The sequence below is a fragment of the Cucurbita pepo genome, chromosome 12 (genome assembly GCF_057944985.1).
Source record: "Cucurbita pepo subsp. pepo isolate OVF chromosome 12, ASM5794498v1, whole genome shotgun sequence".
In the NCBI taxonomy this organism is placed as follows: domain Eukaryota; kingdom Viridiplantae; phylum Streptophyta; class Magnoliopsida; order Cucurbitales; family Cucurbitaceae; genus Cucurbita; species Cucurbita pepo.
This window is the reverse complement of record NC_141809.1, coordinates 11177229-11197934: the sequence shown is the minus strand read 5'-3', so window position 1 is coordinate 11197934 and position 20706 is coordinate 11177229. Positions and strand designations below refer to the sequence as shown.

The 20706-nt window shown below is 35.4% G+C and overlaps 3 protein-coding genes across 3 annotated transcripts; 1 reads left to right on the top strand and 2 right to left on the bottom strand.

Moving 5' to 3' along the window:
* Positions 1 to 1766: 1766 nt before the first annotated feature.
* LOC111784384 (uncharacterized) lies at positions 1767 to 3170 on the bottom strand. Its single transcript, XM_023665090.2, has one exon. It carries the CDS (start codon positions 3168 to 3170, stop codon positions 1767 to 1769), a length of 1404 nt encoding a protein of 467 aa, XP_023520858.2.
* An 11440-nt stretch (positions 3171 to 14610) lies between these two features.
* Positions 14611 to 16014, top strand: LOC147790005 (uncharacterized). The gene has a single exon (XM_087129432.1). It carries the CDS (start codon positions 14611 to 14613, stop codon positions 16012 to 16014), a length of 1404 nt encoding a protein of 467 aa, XP_086985558.1.
* A 1460-nt stretch (positions 16015 to 17474) lies between these two features.
* On the bottom strand, positions 17475 to 19277 carry LOC111806509 (putative fructokinase-4). Its single transcript, XM_023691856.2, has 4 exons — positions 18777 to 19277; positions 18151 to 18483; positions 17824 to 17940; positions 17475 to 17746 (listed from the first exon to the last, which is right to left on the bottom strand). Exons 1-4 carry the CDS (start codon positions 19200 to 19202, stop codon positions 17615 to 17617), a joined length of 1008 nt encoding a protein of 335 aa, XP_023547624.1. The 5' UTR covers positions 19203 to 19277; the 3' UTR covers positions 17475 to 17614.
* Positions 19278 to 20706: the final 1429 nt, after the last annotated feature.

The following is a 20706-nucleotide window of genomic DNA, read 5'->3' as shown; positions in this document are numbered from 1 at the left end:
ATGCATAAGGTAGTTTGCAATTTGAAATTAGTAGACTATAGGTTAGTATAGGTTTGTTGCATCTTCTAGAAAATTGGTAAGACCAAGACTATGTTTTTTTTTAATCAAGTATTTTCACATAAAATGTTTATGATATGTATATAGTAGCGATTTTAGGTTAAGTAGAAATCTAGGGTCGTTACATCTCATGTTAGTATATGACAATTTGTGGCTTGAGTCCTTTGAAAAGCGAGTCGTTACGCAATCAAAGTTTCACATTAAGCATGTATGCAGCTAATTAAAACGATCAAAATATATGCGTAACGTTCACAATGTTATTTTTACCAAGCTTATGTATATATAATTAATTAGCATAACTACGTTTCTTTTCATTTATGACAAAATGTTCAAGCCCTCAACATAACTTCTCCCGTACTTGCTTTCTTATGTAATCTAGGATACTTTTGATATCAATTTGTTCTGGCTTCCAATAAGTTTAATTAACTATTAGTATGTTCACTAATAATTGGCCAATGTTTATTTTTAATCGGGGTTGAAACCTCAAAGCCCTCGACTATTAATTATGATGGATGACACTTCAGTTATTTGGTGAAGAATTAAAAGCCCCCAACCATCTTGTTTATGATGGTATTTTAAGTTCAACCTTTTTCCAACCCATCAAAAGTCCTACAATGCCTTTGTCTTCAAGTTCGAATTTGGAGAAAAACACGAGTTCTTACTGAAAATCGCATTTTCTTGAAACTATGAATCGAACACAAATCTTGGCCACCTTCACTCCGAAACTTGAGGAGATCACATTGCTGAGGGTAAAAGTCCAAGAATCAACACAAAAATGCCGCTAACACACAAAGATCTCGATAAACATCTCGATCTAGACATTCACAGATTAACCGTAAGTTCTTGAACGTTTTTGACGAAATAGGAAGGTGCGATTCGTGAGAGAACCTTGCCTCGGATTGCTGAATGTTGCCTCAAAACCCTAATTTCTTTTCTTTCTTCTTTCTCCTCTCTTCTTTCTTTCTCTTTCTTGTTATGACCCACCTAACCGACCCCTCAAGTAAGAGTAGGGGGCAAAATGACCATTTTGCCCCTACATTGACCTTGACCGTTTTTTTTTTCTTCTTATCTTATAACTATCCCGAGCATAATTTTTTTCTTCGTCGAAACTTAATCACTTATTTTTTTCAATTCTCTCTCTTTTTTTTTTTTTGGTAAGAAAATAGCATATATATCTAATGAGTATTTATGTAGAGAAAGTACGGACTAATTTCCTAAACTTTCTCCTCAAGTTAAAAACAACAATCTTCGCACTAAACTTGGTCCACCATGGGCAACTACTAACAATTCTAAGTTACTCCTTAAGTTATAATTTATTCTATAAGTCAAGTTTATTAACTCACAGAAACTAGCTTTTGTTACGGGCACCAAATGTCAACTATCACTATAGTTATCATAGTTATCAGATAAAAAAACATCAACCATTTACTTTTTAAGTTCCACACCTTGATCATCTTTTAAATAGGAGAAGGAAACCTATTAGGAAGAAGAATATATATTAACAAAATGAAAGAAAGGAAATAGTAGAACTTTACCCCTAAATAAGTATTGATTCTAAGTAGTAATGTGTCGATTACAATACAACACTATTGTAGGCATACCTTCCATCTTTATTCTTTTACATAGAGATAATACAAACCAAACTCAAATACAAGATATTAAGCTGTAACCCATGCAATAACATTATTATTTAATAGTGGTGGCAGATATTAAGCTGTAATTGGTTTGCTTTTAGTTTCATACTTAAAATTATAGCTATTAACTCCCTTGTAAACACCGTCATCCATTTGGTAGCTTTTTATTTCTCCATTAATGAGTGTGTCACGTTGAGTATAGGAGTAGGGAACATCACTCGTACCCTTTGTCGCCAACAAACTCACAATCACAGTGGTCATTGGTGGAACAGTTACTTGATACGAGGTTTCCACTGTCTTCGTTGTTGTTTTCGTTTCTCCCCATTGATATTGTCCAGAAAACTCAGCTGATATCTCAACCTTCCCTTCAAAAATAAACGGAATTCCAGTTTGAATGGTCGTTTTCACACCCAATTTCATAGAAACCGAAGAATTCCACATGCTTGACTTAGTTTCAGTGTATGTGAACTTCAAGTTCATAGTGTGTGATTCTTTTGTTGTATTAGTAGCAGTCTCAGTGGCCATCACAAGCGTACTTTGATCATAGATCCTCGAATCAGAAGGACGAAACTTTACATTATAGATTTCCCGCGAAAGAACCGCCTCTTCAAACTGTAATCTTGCAGTTACGTCAATTGTTCTAACAGCCGCATTGAGACAACTCGTTTTTCCTTCAGTAGTGAGCCTCTTGATGAAGTTGTTGTTTCCCATGTTACGAAGAGCAACAACGTTTTTATCGACTTTTGTCGGCAAAAACAGAGTATCAGGATTGTTGGTCGTGGTGTCGGTTGAATCAGCCCAAATCCAATTAGGACTGCGCCTCCAAAATTTTCCAAACTGCTTTGACTTCAATCGAATATGTCCATCTTTTGTAATGAATGTTTCCATTCCAACGGTGGGATCTCCAATATCATTAGATGCAAATTGCAAATATTGATGCTCTTCGATCCACTGAGCACTGAGGTAGTAACCATTGTCTCCTTTGAAAACTATATGTTTTGGTAACGATAGTAGAGTTCCCCAATTGATGGGTGTGCTAAGATCACAAAGATCGCCATCAGGGGTTGACCATTGCGCTCGCAAGCAGTTTACATAAGGAGCAGAGCCTCTCCACAAGCACACATTGAAACCAAGATAGACATGACGAAATCGAAATGCTTGATTATTGCTATCATAAATAGGTTGAAATAACGTGCAATTCCATTTGGATTTGTCTTCCTCTATATTGTCAGCCTGAGCAACAATGAAGTGATGATCTGAAGGCCAACTTACCCAATATTTGTTGTTGTAAGCACATCTTATGTTGACTAATGAAGGGTCGCATTTGGCTTGCTCCAATTCATACACTGTGTATGGAGTTAGAACGCTCTCTCCTGAGTACTGCAAAAACTTTTGCACCTGTGAGGTTTCGTTCACATAACGCAAGTAATTGTTGTTATATTTTGATTTGAGGGCCACGTATCTTGGAAGGTTCACCATTTTCTCTTGTTCTTCTTGTTCTTGAGTTTTCCCTATATTGGTTGTTTCTTGAGCTATCCAATTTATAGAAGCTAAAAGGAGGAAGTCCCACTTGGTCTAACTTTTCCTCTAGGCATATACGATTCCATTATCTTTTTATCTACTTCTTAAAGAAAAGAATACGAAGAAGAATATATCTTATGCTCTTGTTATGGAATTGACCGAATTCCATTTCCCCTATATTTATATGTCATGTGCATCAGGATACTTTTTCGTTAGGATTGGTACTGACGCATACATTATAATATCTACGTACAACATAATATTATGCAGACTCCTTCCCTGCGATGGCTCTAACAATATGAGCACGCACATATGATGGGTCTATGCGTGCGTGTGTGGGTCATGTGTAAAGAAGTATGACACATCTAATTTCGCTTGGACTAGAAAGTAGAGTTGAAGGCCATTATGTGTTTTTATTTATAGAAAGATAGATCCCACGTACGTGATTGCATTTTCCGATTCTAACTATTGGGTTAGTTACTGAGTATTTTAAAATATTCAAGCCACATACTGCCTTTCAATAAGGTTTGTGCAAATACGGCTCGTGCTGTCTATTGTAATTGCTCAGAAGAAAATTTTGGAATGGAATTAGGTGACTGTTCTTCTGTATTCAGGTGAGAAGCATCAACCGTATTTGCAAATGATCAATATTCACAATTGATGCATTAGTTGACTTGTACTGCCTTTCGAGAATTATTTTTTTGTCGACATCGATCTTTTGTATGTCCCCCTTTTATCACAAAATTTACACTGAAACTTAAGGATTCGACACTCATCAATTGTATGACAAGTTTTATTGCAATGTTCACATGATTCGTCCTTGGTAAATTTTGATTATGTTGTCTTCTTCTGCACTGCGGTTGCAATTGAGAAATTCTCAGCAGGTTCAGAAGTTACCTAACATTGCATCTCTTCTTGTACAAGTAATGAATAGGCTTGTCTCACATTAGGCAGTGGAGTTATCATCAATATGTTAGATCTCATGGTTTTATAGGACTCATTGAGCCCCATGAGTAGTTACATCAACTTGTCTTCTTCTCGTTGATCAACATGTGGTTGAAGTTGATTATAGGTAAATTGTGTGCGTGCGCATCCAATTCATCCTAGAGTGCTTTGAGCTTACATTGTCATGGTTCCCAGTGACATCATTGCTATCGACTTTTGTATCTGAAAAACTATTGGACATTGTTCGGCATTGTTTAAATCACTTTTTTCATTCATTAGAAATATAGCTATAATGTGAAATGACAAAGTAGGGCATTGTTTAAATCGGAATAATTTGTGAATCCACAATGAAGGAGATATATTGGAATATTTTGTGAATCCACAATAAATAAGGATGAAAAAGTATGGGTTAGGATGATCTCACACACAAGATTCTTATTTTGGCCACCGTCTTCATATCTCTCTTAAATATCGGAGATTTCAAAACTTAGATAAATAATATGTGATATGAACCAAGAGACATCAATCATACAATATATTTCAATTCATGTCATATTGAAGAGGAATTTTTATTGTTATAAATTTTGGTGGATTACACTTTAGAGTAATTTAGACTTATTATTTCATTAATGTATTTTAAGACTTTTTAATGGTTAATTATGTTCATAAAGTATGAATATTACAAACTCTTAAATGTCTAAGTAAACTGAAGAGTTTTATTTTGAGGCTATATAATGCCATGTATGTTATTTTTGTAGGAGAGACTTGAAAAATGTATAAAAGAAGCATTTGTGCTTTCCTTTAGCCAAATGGCTAAGTTTCTTTGCAATTCTATGTAGTTTAGGTTGCATGTATAATCATTCAAGCTCGACATGATCAATCTTGCTTGTGGAGTGATTTGAATCTCAAACAAGTGTTCTTGTCTTGAGATATTTGATCATCAAGAACCATTCAAACTAGATATGATGGATTTTGCTTGTGGAGTGATTCAAATTTCAAGCAAGTGTTCTTGGCTTAAGATATTCGAGCAACAACGTAATCTGAATCCCCCTCTGTAGTGATTCCTTATCATTTGGCATTAGAATTTTCTATTGAATTAATTCCATATCAATATATTTTTAATAAGATGAACTATATTTAATTGAATGAAGTTTTTTTTTTTTTTTTTTTTCTTATGTGAAGTTTAACAAGTAGATATTTATATAGATAAGTTTTTTGAATCTACCCACAAATTAACAAGTAGATATTTATATAGATAAGTTTTTTGAATCTACATTTTGTGGGTGGTATTCATTTCAAAGATAATGACAAAAACTAGAGTTGGCTGCACATTTAGAATCTTTTATCTTTTGAAAATTTTGATTGAATTAAAAAGTTGGGTGGAAAGGAGATTCTAGCTTTCACATGTAATCATTACGCTCCTTTGTTGGGTATAGGTTGGAGTTTACCTAAAGCAACAATGTACAAAGTAAGAAGCTGATTCAAACTAGATCCAAGAATAATTAGTAATTTCGACTTAGGTCAATCAAGTAAGTGGCTCTATTGTTGACTTAGTTGGATAACTTGTTTGTTGAATGAATAATGCATCCATGTGGGCACATGTCGTGTTTTATGATTGAATGACGTGTACAACGTTATGTTGACACTATGATATATATGTTATGACATGTTACAAAATATGTTGCATTATCTACTATAATATAATATGATTATACTATGATGCATGAATCTCCATGTGTCATACCATGTGAACTAAGTTAGTAGGAATAATCTATACTTATGAGACTTTAGAAAGCCATGTATGAGATTATGAAAGTTATGAAAAGTAACATATATGTATGTCTCATAGTAATGATATGATATGAAAAGAATGGAGTTATGCCTTGCATACATTAGATGATCCCGTGATTTAAAGCTATTAGGGCCTTTTGTATTTTTGTATGTCACGTGCATGAGAATACTTATTGTGATTAATACGGACACATATATTACGATATTATGACTATCATGGTATTATGTGGGCTCCTTTCCCTGGGTGACTTTTGACGACGTGAACATGCATTAACTAAAGGGAAGGCCGAGGAGGTACATACCGTCTAGTGGATCCATCATGCGCACGTGTGAGGACCGTGTATAGAGAAGTACTACATACTCAATTTTCGCTTGAGATGCAAAGCAAAGTTCAAAGCTATGAAATGTTTTTATGAAAGGATAGGTCTTACCATGATGGCTTGAGTATGCATTTTCCAACCTCAACAATGGGTTAATTACTAAGTATTTCTTAAAATACTCAATTCCCGTGCTACTCTTATTGTAATGACCCTAGATTTCTACTTACCTAGAGTTGCTACCGTCGTCATAGCTTAATCATTTCTATGTGGAAATAAACGTTTAAACTTTATCATAAAACATAAGATTCATCTTAAAACACTGCAATAGACTTACGTATTCCAGAACATCTTTAAAATGACACAACAAAATACTAAATCAAATAAATAAACATTAGAAGTAAACACCCTATTCTAACCTAACACCCTATTCTAATTTTAGTTTAAGAAAATAAATATAACCACCCTAAGCATGTGTCATGTTCTCGAGTTGCGATATTGTCGTTAGCCATACAGGAATGTTTACCTTTACTTGAAATATAAGTAGCACGCGGCTTGACTATTTTAAGAAATACTCATTAAGCGACCAACCCCCCCCCCCCCTATCGGGGTTAAATGCAAACACATACAATTCATGAGTGAGACCTATCATAACAGTCTACGATGGCTATCCTAATGGGCAACTTGGATATGTACTTAATTTCCATGCACACGGTCCACACGTGCGAGTATGAACCCACCAGTTGGTTCGCACACCTATTTTCAGGTAAAGATAAGACACCCTTATAAGGATGACAACGATGTTGTGGAAGCCATAGAATTGAAGTGAGGGTAGTTGCATTTATGTTTAAATTGTAGCCATTAGGGTAGATTAAGGCGTTTCCACCCTAAGAGTGATATACTAAATCACACCTTTACATCTCGGACACTATTATGGTCATAATAGTGAAATTACAATCTCTAAGACGTGATTTTGAAACTCTACTCATGACGAATGACGAATCAATTGCTGACTTTTTGTCAAGAGCAATAGCAATAGTCAGTCAGATGCGTACCTATGGAGAGAAAATTTAAGACGAAACAATTGTTGCAAAGGTGTGAAGCTTGACTCCAAAGTTTGACCATGTGGTGGCTGCCATAGAAAAAGCTAAGGATCTATCCACACTCTCCGTTGATGAACTGATGGGCTTGCTTCAGGCTCATGAGGCAAGAATCAATAGAGCATCAGAAAGGAACGAAGAAAAGGCACTACAAGTGAAGGAGACAACCAACAACGAAAACAACGAAAGAGAAAATATTCATTTAGCAGGTAGAAGTGGTGGAAGAGGAGGATTTCGCAGCTTCCATGGTGGTCGTGATAACAGGGGTAGATGGAGGAATGATGGACAGAGACAATCCAATGAACAAAGGAATGTCATACAATGTTACCATTGCAAAAGGTATGGGCATACAAAATCTGATTGTTGGTATAAAAATCAACGAATGAATTTTGCAGCAGAGAATGAAGAAGAAGAAGAAAAGCTGTTTATGGCGTTCATGGATACTAATCCGAAAAAAGGTGACTTATGGTTTGTTGATAACAGATGCTCGAACCATATGACAGGCACCAAATCCTTATTCAAAGAGCTTGATGAGACGCAAAAAAAATTAAGGTGCAACTTGGAAATACAAAAGAGATACAAGTTGAAGGAAAAGATATAGTGAAAGTCGAAACCAGTCTGGTAAGTAAAACAATTAGATAATGTTCAATTTGTACCTGATTTAAGATACAATTTATTGAGTGTTGGACAATTGATGACGAGAAGACATTCTGTTCTATTTGATGACAACACATGTGTCATCACACATAAGAATCAGGTCATAAAGTTCAAATTGTCATGACTTCAAATAAGATGTTTCCACTAGATGTTTCTAACATGGAGGATTTTGCTCTTACTGCTGGCACGAAAGATGACTCAACATTATGGCATCTCAGAATGGACATCTTCATATGAAAGGCCTGAAAATACTCCGGAATAAATGTATGGTTTTCGGATTACCAAGAATTGACTCAACTAATTTATGTGAAGGATGCATTTATGGCAAGCAGACTAGGAAGTTCTTTCCAGTTGAAAAGCTAAAAGAGCTTCACATTGTCTAGAACTAATTCAGGTCGATTTATGTGGGCCAATGCAAATGAAGTTCTTGGGTGGGAGTATATACTTTTTACTATTCATTGATGATTATAGTCGCATGAGCTGGGTTTACTTCCTACAACATAAGTTCGAAACTTTTCAGAAGTTCCAGATTTTTAAAGCTATGGTGGAGAACCAAAGTGGTTGTCACATTAAAGTTCTTCGCATAAACACAGGTGGCGAGTTCATATCTAAAGAGTTCAATTTGTTTTGTGAAGAAGTGGGCATCCAAAGAGAGTTAACAGCTTCCTACACTCTAGAATAAAATGGAATCGCTGAATGAAAAAATCTAACTATTGTGCAGATGGCAAGAAGTATGTTACAAGACTTCCAAACCAATTTTGGGCAGAAGCTGTATCAACATTTGTTTATCTATTAAACCTCTCGCCAACAAAGTTGTTATGAATCGAACTCCTTATGAAGCATGGCATGGAAGGAAACCATCGGTAAGTCATTTACAAATCTTTGGTTGTGTTGCTTATGCTTTGAAACATCTTCAAATTCGTCAAAAGCTGGATGAAAAATCAGAAAAATGCATTTTCATTGGCTATTGTACTCCATCAAAGGCATATAAATTATACAACCCCTTAGTGAAAAGATTTTAGTTAGAAGGGATGTAATATTTAATGAAAACTTGAGTTGAGATTGGAATAAAGAACCGGAGCAGCAAAAGATTACTGTTGAAGTTCCCCAAATGAAGAGACAAGGGTCAACTCCAGTGCATCCATTGCAACGCAAAATGTGTCAAATTCATCATCTTCAACATCACTGAACAACAATTCTTCTCTTGAAGAATTTTCGGATGAGACACCTCCAAGGAAGTATAAATCATGTCAATTTGCTCTTACTGTTTCAGATCCTATGAATTATGAAGAAGCAACTGAAAAAGAAGACCGGAAGCCATGACAGTAGAGGCACAATCCGTTAAGAAAAATGGAACAAGGGATATGGTTGACTTGCCAAACGAAAAGTTCTATAGAGATTTACATGGGACATATAGCCCATTGTGGTGGTCTGTTTATCAGTTTGATAGAGATTTACAAGAAGAGGTTTATGTAACACCGTCAGATGGATTCATAAAGGAAGACAAAGAAACAAAGGTATACAAGCTAAGACAGACATTGTATGGGTTAAAGCAGACATACTTACAAAGGCCTTATCAAAAGAAAAGCTCTGCATCTGCAACTTTGAATCAAGGGGAGTATTTAGATATGATTCAAAGTATTCAAAATGAAGATATGATTTGAAGTAGTTGAGATATGATTCAAATATTCAAACTACCACGATTTTAGGAGATTGGTAGTAGATTTGAATTTATCTACATTTCCATATTTTACCATGGTGTAGTGTATAAGCCTATAAATAGTAGAATGGTGTAATTGTGTTAAGTATAGAGTCAAAAATCAATAATAAAGCACAGCTTTATCTATTTCATCTATTTTATCTTTTTCATATCTCTTTTCCTATCCCTTTTACCAACACTAACCCAAATCCGACCCGATGGACTTCGTCTTCCTCACCCGGTTTCACGCGATTTTCGACAGTATTTTCTCTCTCCTTCTAGAGCCATTTTCTGACGTTCTTACCAGTATTTTTCCTGTATTGTGACCTCATGCTCTATCTGTCTTCCATCCCACAGTGTGACAAAGTCCTGTAATTGCCTACACCCATAGATCCAACTACCTCTTACTTTACCAACCTATAGATCTTGCCGGCGACCAAGGAAACGCGACATAGTAACTCCCATTGCTAGTGACTTACGTTATGGGTGTTCTTAGCCATCGATTTTCGTTATGGCAGAATTTTCTAGCATCTGGCCGGAATTTTCTGTCATTTCTAGACTCCGGTAGTTTTTTTTTTAGATTTTCAGGTTGTGTCAGGTTCACTCAATCATTTTCTTTTAGAACCCAAAATAGATCAAGTTCAAGAAAAAAAAAAAAAAAAAAAAAAAAAAAAAAACCAACTCAAACCCAAAATTCATTCCAACCAATTCGAGTTCGATCAGATTGGATTCTCAGATTATCAAGTTAGATGTACTCGGTTATTGAGAGGGAAAGCACTTAAGTAGTGTCCAAATTTCTTTTAATAACAACCACTTGATATTTCAAAGGGGGAGAATTTGTTAATCATAATAATTAAAATATATACATATATTAGAAAAGTCCCACCGGAGACCTTACGACAAAAAAACTAAAGTATCTGTAAACTTCGACCCAACTCAACTCACGAACAGGATGAGAGATTTCCAAAATGTTAATATCGTAGAATCTTGAAAAGTTATTATAGAATTTCCTTTCCACCTTACTTTTTAATTCAATCAAATTGTTCAAAAGTAAATATTCTAAAGGAATACTTGTCTATATAAATATCTACCGGTTAGACTTCACATAAATGAACAAAATAAGCATCCAAAATCTCTTTAAATTAGTTGTTTGTTATAAAATGATTTTTAAAAACTTGAAAAATGGGAATAGGTCCAAATTTGATAACTCGGCACATAGTCTTATCTCTATAAGGCATAGGCATACCTAAACTCCTTACCCTCCTACTATAGGTGTATACTTTATAGGCTCTACGATCGGCTCTAATTTAGTTGACCCTTGTGACAGGCTCTTAAAGTACGAGGCTCTGATGTCGGGCTCTAAGATACATGGCCGTTATGATAGGCTTTGTAACACGTGGCCCTTATGACGAGCTTTGAAGTACGTGGCCCTCATAACAGGCTTTGTGCTTTACGTTTTATTAGGTCCCTCATCAACCTTGCGCTAACTGTGCCTTAAGTTACTGTGGCATCTGAAAAAGGCCTAGGATAAATCTCACAAGTATGGAGTGCTTTCACTCTTAAAAAAATAATTGTACTCCAGACGTGTATGCCTACTAGGTTTTAAGATTAGTAAACTACCTGTTCCATCGTCTTTTTCAGGAGAAAATAGTAAACTACCTATTCATTCACTATCCTTGGATTAGAACAGTAAAATACTTGTCATATTACCTTTCGAGGCTAAGATAATAAACTACCTATTCATTCCATTTCTTGTCATATTACCTTTTCAGGCTAAGATAATAAACTACCTGTTCATTCCATTTCTCGGGTATAATAATATAAGACCATGGCTCTTTACTGGGCATAACCATAGTTACTTCAATAATGTACCCTCTGTGACTTCTGAGATCTACTGTGGTTGACAATTGAACTTTGTGTATCAAGTAGACTTTAACCCCTCTTGGCTAATCCACGAATAAGGATTACGCCCTAATTGTCCTTATGACATACCTAGTCAACCCAATGTTCTGCTGAATCCAAATCTAGGTTCTAGGACCTGTACAACATAAAATAGCAGTTCATGATCTAACATAATCATAACGTGTATTCTAGAGCACATAGCATCATCCAATAGCAATACTAGACATAAACGGGTTCCCTTACCCTAAATTATGAATTTATAAACGTGAATATAGATACATCATGCTCAACATGCTCAGATGGCAAGACATAATAAATAAACCAAGGTATGGTGAAAAACTTATAAATATATTAACTCTATCATAGTTCTCAAATATGCACTTGTGAAGCTTTAAAATGGAACATCGTACTAAACCTCAAACCAAGATGTTTTTAGCCTTAGCTATCATGTAACTTGGTCAATTAGGCTTTTAAACATGATTTCTAATCATTTTTCATTGTACTGATCGATTTTCATGAGTGTTACTCGAATCTTTCTCCATATGGTTACTTACTTGTTTGGGTGTGTTAAGGCTCTCAATTCCCAAACTTCCCGAAACTAAACTTCTATATCTCGAGTAGGTGGAAAATTGAATCTAGTTCTTGGAGCAATACATTTTTTTATGAAAACAAAACTAAAATAGGTGAACCAGTCCAAACATGAGCAAAGAGAGCAAAGATCATTCAATGTAGTTGTTTACTTGCTTGGCCATGTTTGGGATCACTTTTCACGACCTTTCGAAGGTGTTTTTTTCTCAAATTTTTTTGGATATATCCTAAATTGAGTCTATTTTCTCGAACATCAAGAAATATTGTGAGAACCTATCTCAAAAGGGGTGAACTGATCAACTTACCAAGCAAGGGTCAATTTGGTGATGTGGCCAATTCAAGTGAACCACCATGTTATCATCCCCTACCTCTAGCCCTCTCGAAAATGCGCCATGGCTAGCTTTAACTCCTATGAAACTCACCATTTTTAGTTGATCCAATGGCCATCTTCTCATAGTTTCTCATCAATCTTGTAGTCTTGCCCACCATGAATAGTTTGGTTAAAGTTTCAGCTTATTTGGTTTAAATACCAACAAAATAGAGGCAAAATAGACAGTACAGAATGAACTTACTCAGATCTTCAAGCTCAAGTTACTCTCGATATGAATGATATTTCCCTTGAATCTATTGGTATAAGACCCGACACAACTCAAGCTATGGATATGAGTATAATGGTCAAAGTTTAGAAATTTCATCAACTTTATTGTTCTTGTATTCTAGTGACTTTTACCCTTTTGTTTCTTCACCAAAGTTGCTCTTCTCCTTGCCAAGAAGCGGTAAAAATAAGTTTTAAGGAATGATATTGAGGAGAAATTTCTCTAAGTTTCTAAACATTGAGGGCCTTCCTTTGATTATTTTTCTTCTATATCTCGATGAAAATCTTCTAATTTGAGCTCAATATCTTCCTAAGTTCTAGATTTCTTACTAAGGGGCTTGAATGATGCTTTGTGTTTCTTGCATTTTCAAGTTTAGTTCTCATCATAAGACTTATAGATCTCCTTCTTATGAACGTGAGATCTTATGAACGTGAGAGACCAAAATCAACAATTGTACGGGAGAAAACTCAAACATCCCTCTTTCATCCGGATGTCTATTGAGATATTGTCAGATCCGATGTTTGAGGATTTGAATCTTAAACTAGGACTAAAAGATGAGATGAAAATAAATAAAAGTAAAAATGAAAACAAAATTACAAAAAATACATAAGATGTCACACGATTTTAGTCATACAACACCATAGACAAGATAAAAAATTTCAAAATGAAAAAACAATACATAAAATGTATTGTTCAAGTTATTTACAAATGGGGAACAAGAACATGATACAAAATGAATACAAATGACAACCCACAAAAATACAGTTTAAATTGATGTCCTGGTTTAACACTCCGCTATGACTATGCAGTTTTCAAGCACCTCTCCACCTTGACCCGTATAAGAAAAAGAAAAGAAGGATGAGTTTAATAGTGCTCAATAAGCAATCTACCTGTAGGCTCTCATTGCGTCCTTAACCTTGTAAGTAACCACAAACTTTTCTTAGGGTCCTAAGAGTATCAGAACAAGTTTCGAAATTTCCGGTCATTCATGTTACCTACTTATGTAGACCCTCCTCCCCTTCAAGGTTGGTTTATTCTACCCATAATAGTGGTTCTTCATGTCATTTACTTATGTAGTCCCTCCACCTCTCTCAAGGTAGGTTATATTTTACACACAATAGTGGTTTCTCATGTAATCTACTTATGTAGCCACCTTAATTGCTCCTCATGTTGCCTACTTATGCAGTCTTTCGTCTCCTCTCAAAGTGGCTTTCATTCTACACACGATAGCAGTTACTTATGCCATCTACTTATGTAGTCCCTCGTCCCTCTCAAGGTCGGTTAATTCGCACACAGTAATAACTCTTCAAGTGAACTATTTATGCAGTCCCTCGTTCATCCTACACACAAAAGTAACTCCTCAAAATTGATCCGTTCATGTTGCTAGCGGTCTCATAAGTTCTCGTAATTTTTCTCGGGGGCCGTCAAGATTTACTAGGTTCTTAGGACTTCTAGACAATTTAGATCTCATCTCGTGTTTCCTATCGTTCACCTAATGCACATAAATCATACATTCAAGCGTGCTTAACAGGGAGATAATTTCTAACAATCATTCGAATCGGAGACCACAATATCCCATAACAAAGGCGAAATGGAATCCGGTCAATTCCATAACAAAGGCGAAAGATATATTCTTCTTCTAATTCTTTTCTTTAAGAAGTAGATAAAAAGATAATGGAATCGTATATACCTAGAGGAAAAGTTAGACCAAGTGGGACTTCCTTCTTTTAGCTTCTATAAATTGGATAGCTCAAGAAAGGAACCAATATAGCAAAAACTCAAGAACAAGAAGAACAAGAGAAAATGGTGAACCTTCCAAGATACGTAGCCCTCAAATCCAAATACAACAACAATTACTTGCGTTATGTGAATGAAGGCTCACAGGTGCAAAAGTTTTTGCAGTACTCGGGAGAGAGCATTCTAACTCCATACACAATGTATGAATTGGAGCAAGCCAAATGCGACCCTTCATTAGTCAACATAAGATGTGCTTACAACAACAAATATTGGGTAAGTTGGCCTTCAGATCATCACTTCATTGTTGCTCAGGCTGACAATAAAGAGGAAGACAAATCCAAATGGAATTGCACATTATTCCAACCTATTTATGATAGCAATCATCAAGCATTTCGATTTCGTCATATCTATCTTGGTTTCAATGTGTGCTTGTGGAGAGGCTCTGCTCCTTATGTAAACTGCTTGCGAGCCCAATGGTCAAGCCCTGATCGAGATCTTTGTGATCTTAGCACACCCATCGATTGGGGAACTCTACAATCGTTACCAAAACATATAGTTTTCAAAGGAGACAATGGCTACTACCTCAGCGCTCGGTGGATCGAAGGGCATCAATATTTGCAATTTGCATCTAATGATATTGGAGATCCCACCGTTGGAATGGAAACCTTCGTTACAAAAGATGGACATATTCGATTGAAGTCAAAGCAGTTTGGAAAATTTTGGAGGCGCAGTCCTAATTGGATTTGGGCTGATTCAACCGACACCACGACCAACAATCCTGATACTCTGTTTTTGCCGACAAAAGTCGATAAAAACGTTGTTGCTCTTCGTAACATGGGAAACAACAACTTCATCAAGAGGCTCACTACTGAAGGAAAAACGAGTTGTCTCAATGCGGCTGTTAGAACAATTGACGTAACTGCAAGATTACAGTTTGAAGAGGCGGTTCTTTCGCGGGAAATCTATAATGTAAAGTTTCGTCCTTCTGATTCGAGGATCTATGATCAAAGTACGCTTGTGATGGCCACTGAGACTGCTACTAATACAACAAAAGAATCACACACTATGAACTTGAAGTTCACATACACTGAAACTAAGTCAAGCATGTGGAATTCTTCGGTTTCTATGAAATTGGGTGTGAAAACGACCATTCAAACTGGAATTCCGTTTATTTTTGAAGGGAAGGTTGAGATATCAGCTGAGTTTTCTGGACAATATCAATGGGGAGAAACGAAAACAACAACGAAGACAGTGGAAACCTCGTATCAAGTAACTGTTCCACCAATGACCACTGTGATTGTGAGTTTGTTGGCGACAAAGGGTACGAGTGATGTTCCCTACTCCTATACTCAACGTGACACACTCATTAATGGAGACACAAAAACTTGTCAAATGGATGACGGTGTTTACAAGGGAGTTAATAGCTATAATTTTAAGTATGAAACTAAAAGCAAGCCAATTACAGCTTAATATCTGCCCCCACTATTAAATAAATAACATATGTTATTGCATGGGGCTCCTATAAAAGTGGCATGCTCTTGTATTTGAGTTTGGTTTGTATTATCTCTATGTAAAAGAATAAAATATTGTAGCTATGCCTACAATAGTGTTGTCTTGTAATGGACACATTGCTACTAAGAATCAATATAAGTATGCTTTATTTATGGGTACAGTTTTTTGTATTTCCTTTCTTTCATTTTCTAAATATATTCTTCTTCCTAATGGGTTTCCTTCTCCTATTTAAAAGATGATCATGGAGTAGAACTTAAAAAATAAATGGGTGATGTTTTTTTCTCTAATCAACTAGAGTGATGGTGAGCTAATGAACTTAACTTCATAGAATAAGTTACTAACTTTAGGATTGGGACCAAGTTTAGTGCTAGAAAGATTGTCAATGATTTTAAATTCAGGAAAAAGTTCAAGAAACTAGTTAGGATTGGGACCAACTAGAGTGATGTTTTTTGCTTCAGTTGTTTGTTTCAACATATTTCGATCATGAGCCATATCCAGTATTTGGTATCAGAGCCAGGATTTCGATCAGAGCCATATCCAGTATTTGATAAGGAACGAAAAGGAGGGAAGTGTAACGCTCTAGTACCCGTTATTTATGAAGAGTAACTATGCAGCATAGTGATAAATATACGTGTTAACTTACAGGTACAAGGCGTGTGAGACGCCATCGAACATGATGACGTTGAGGAGCGCAAGAACAGGATGGCTCTTGCTGCCATCTTCCAAGCAGTCCCGAAGGACGTTCTTCTCATGTTGGTAAAGGACGTAGCAAAGTCAGTCTGGGAGATGCTACAAATGATGCATGTGGGTGTGGAATGATGTCTTTTGACTAAGCAAATAAGAGGAAATATTTGAAGGAGGAGAAATAGCCGAAGAAAATTTGTTGAAGAAAAAAAAAAAAAAGAAAGCAAGAAAATAACAGAGAACGAAAGCTTGGGATTTGATTTGATTGAGTTACTTAAATTAGATTTGATTTAAACGGATTTAATCAATGTGATTGAGTTACTTAAAAAAGAAAGCACAATTTCATTCTCAAACTCTTTTTTTCTTTCTTAGTTTGGAATTTAAACCGTTGGGTGCAATTCAGCTATAAAGAATCTCTATGTTTTCTTTCGTTCATTAATAAAAAAAATAAAAATTGAGCTCAACAACCACAACCCACATCCCGTAAATAGAGGGTTGGATTGGGTTGTTAAACATATCTACAATATGAGATACATCACATATTATAATATAAAGTTTTGTATCCACTTTCCACATGCTCCATAATTGGCATCTACATAATAATGTCACATCTGAATTATCCATTTTTTATTTGGTAGTCCCAATTTTGTAGATTAAATTCAACATGTGTTATTAGAATTCGAACCTAACTTCTTCATTCAGAAAATGATATAGATGGTAGAAAAAATAAGATGTAATCCAAACGTAAAAGGCAAATTAGATTCATTTGTAAATCCAAACCTACGAATAATAAACGGAAGAATTTTAAATTCATTTGTAAAAGGCAAATTAGAAACTAAACTGAACTGAACCGAACCAAAACGTAAAAGGATTTCTATGGAGAAGCCTTGATCAAAGCTGCAACGTCTGCCTCGGATGGAAGAGCTGGGATTGCTCCCTTCTTAGTTGTTGTAATGGCTCCACAAGCATTCGCAAACGTTAGTATTTCCCTCAATTTCTTCTCGTCCTACAACAACCAACAACAATCCCAATTAAGATCTCGTTTGATAATCATTTTAATAAACACAACAAGAAATTAAGTACCTGGAGCACAGATTGGTCGTCCACAATCTTGCAAAGAAGAGCACCCACAAATGAGTCACCAGCACCAGTAGTGTCCACTGCCTTGACCTTGAATGGATCCACAGACCCCCGGAAGTTCTGTAATGAAGAATGTGGGGTCAAAAGTGGCAAAAATGTCAAAAGAATGGAGTGTTTTGGAAACAAACAATGGGGCCAAGTATGTGAGGTAATGACAACAGGTAAGAGATTTGATATGACGACCCTACGAATCAAGACCCACATCGACAACTCCGCTAAGAAAACAGTGTCCACACATTTTAAAAAAAAAAGGTGCGTTACTAATAGTACCTTAGTGTAGTATCTGCACCCATTCTCGCCAAGAGTGACCAGCAGGAGCTTCAACCCATCGTGCCACAGAGACATGGCGGTTTCATCATCCACCTTCTCGCTTTGCGTCAGGAATTTCAGCTCATCATCGCTCACCTTGATGATGTCGGCCTTGTTCCAAATGCTCTTGATCTGTTCACGGGCCTCATTTGCTGACGGCCACAGTGGCAGCCTCAGATTTGGATCGTATGAAAGCAGAACACCTGCTTTCTTCGCTTCCTCCATCGCCTTCATATGGGCCGATCTGCACGGCTCCACGATCAAGCTTATCGATCCATAGTGAAAGATCTTCGCCTAAAATCAATACCCATTTAAATTATTTCTCAATTTGACTGTAAATTTCACGCCTAAAAAACAGGGGATCACGGCGGCTTGCTCGGAAAACCACCATTAATCGGTGAGGGATTGAAGGGTATAATCGAGAATTCACACATGAAAAGAGCGAAATCTCGAAACTACCCATTAATATCACTACTTGTGTACTACAGATCTAAGAGTGGGGCCCACTTACTCTTAGTCAATTTCCGTGAAAATTCGATTTAAATAAAAAAAAAAAAAAAAAAAAAAAAAAAAAAAAAAAAACTTACGGATCTGATGAGATCGAGATCCAACTCCTCCGGCTTGAGAAGCATATCGGCACTAGGGTTCCGGTAGAACATAAACTCACGTTCACCGTCGGCGCGTAGAGTGACAAAAGCCAAAGCAGTTCTTGCGCCTTGATCGAATCGGATCCCGGCGGCGGAAACGCCGTTTTCCTTAACGATTCCTTCCAACATACGTCCAAACTCATCTTCGCCAAGCTTACCAACGAAAGCAGCGCGTCCGCCGAGTCGGCTAACAGCGATCGCGACGTTTGCCGGAGCGCCGCCGGGAGCCTTAAGAAATCCAGGCGCCTCTGCCAAAGACACGCCGGAAACCGTCGGAACAAAATCGATCAGCATCTCGCCGAAACTGACGATCAAGCCAGAGCCGGTGGGTAACGCGCCGCGGCTAGAACCGTGGTTAGAAGCCATCCGAGCAAAAGAGTGAAATTAAAGTAAAGAAAAAGAAAATAATAGGTAGAAAAAGAAGAAATAATGAATGAGACGATTAAGGTGAGGGAAGATGGTATTTATAGATTCAAATCTAATCTGTAGAGCAAATTAGTCGGAGGATAATACGAATTCAAATATAAATAAATTTTAAATTCTAATTACTTTTTCCCCCAAAAAGATAATTATTTGCTTTTTTTTTTTTTTTTTTCTCTCTTAATTTAGTCAAAATCTTAATTTGGAATTATTATTAATTTTTGTTTGGTAAGGGCGCCCACCAACGATAAAATGGAATGGATTTTTTTAATTAAAAATATCTGGATAATGACGTTCTGAAAAAATAATAATAAAAATAATTAAAATGACAAATTGATTTTGTTTCCTAATTTTAATTTATTTATTGAATTATGTATTTTTTTTAATATTTTAAAATAATTAAGATGACGAAAGTATTTTAATTTTTTATGTTCAACTTGTGTATCAGCTATTTAGAAATCACCCATTCCATAATTGGATTTACTATAAGATAAGTATGAATATGATTCTAACTTTATAATTTATATATTTTGTCGTGTATTTCGTCGTTTTTCAATAACTTTAATGAATGGAAAATATGTGATTTAAAGCAATAATATTTTATTTTAGTTAAATTTTAATGTTAAATATTTAATTTCTTCGGTTTGTATTTTAAATTTGAATTAATACCAAAATGAATGTCATAAACGGAATTAAAAAATGTTGAGTCAACCAATTAATTAATTGATCGAAATTTAATCAACAAGACGTCTAAAATCAAGCAATTAACACGTCAAAATCCAATTAACAAACAAATCTAAACTCCTAAAATCAAGGCGGTAAAAAAAAATTAAATTTAATCCCAGAATATTTATCTAAATGAATAAAATTAAAAATATCTCTATAAAGAAATAAATAAAGCCTTTTAATAGTAAAAACCCAACGGTATCATTTTACTCTTACCATAAATTTAACTTCCACAAATTCAGTAAAGAAAACATAATAGCAAATTCAATCATTTAAATAATATTTTAAAAAATCACCAAATTTGAGTGAAATTTAGTAAAATGAAAAACTAAAAATGAAAATTAGGGCCATTTAATTAAAAAAAAAAAAAAAGTAAATTATATATATATATATTATTTATTTATTTATTTATTTATGTGACTCCACTGGAGTAATGATTACAAATGACATTTGTATTATATGGTAGTTTTAGAATTATTTTTGGAAAAAAAGGAAATATAATTATTTTATGAATAGAAAGTTGGATAATAATCTATTATTTGATGGAAACTGGTGACGTCCAGGTGGCTGGCTACTACGGGCGCTCTTTGTCTAGCCCAAGGTTTATTGGTTAAATATATAATTTTTTTATTAAATATTTTTAAATTGTTTTATTTTATTATTTTAAAATTAATCTATTATTTGATGTAATAGGTCTCTCCACTTTTAAAATAATTTAATAGGG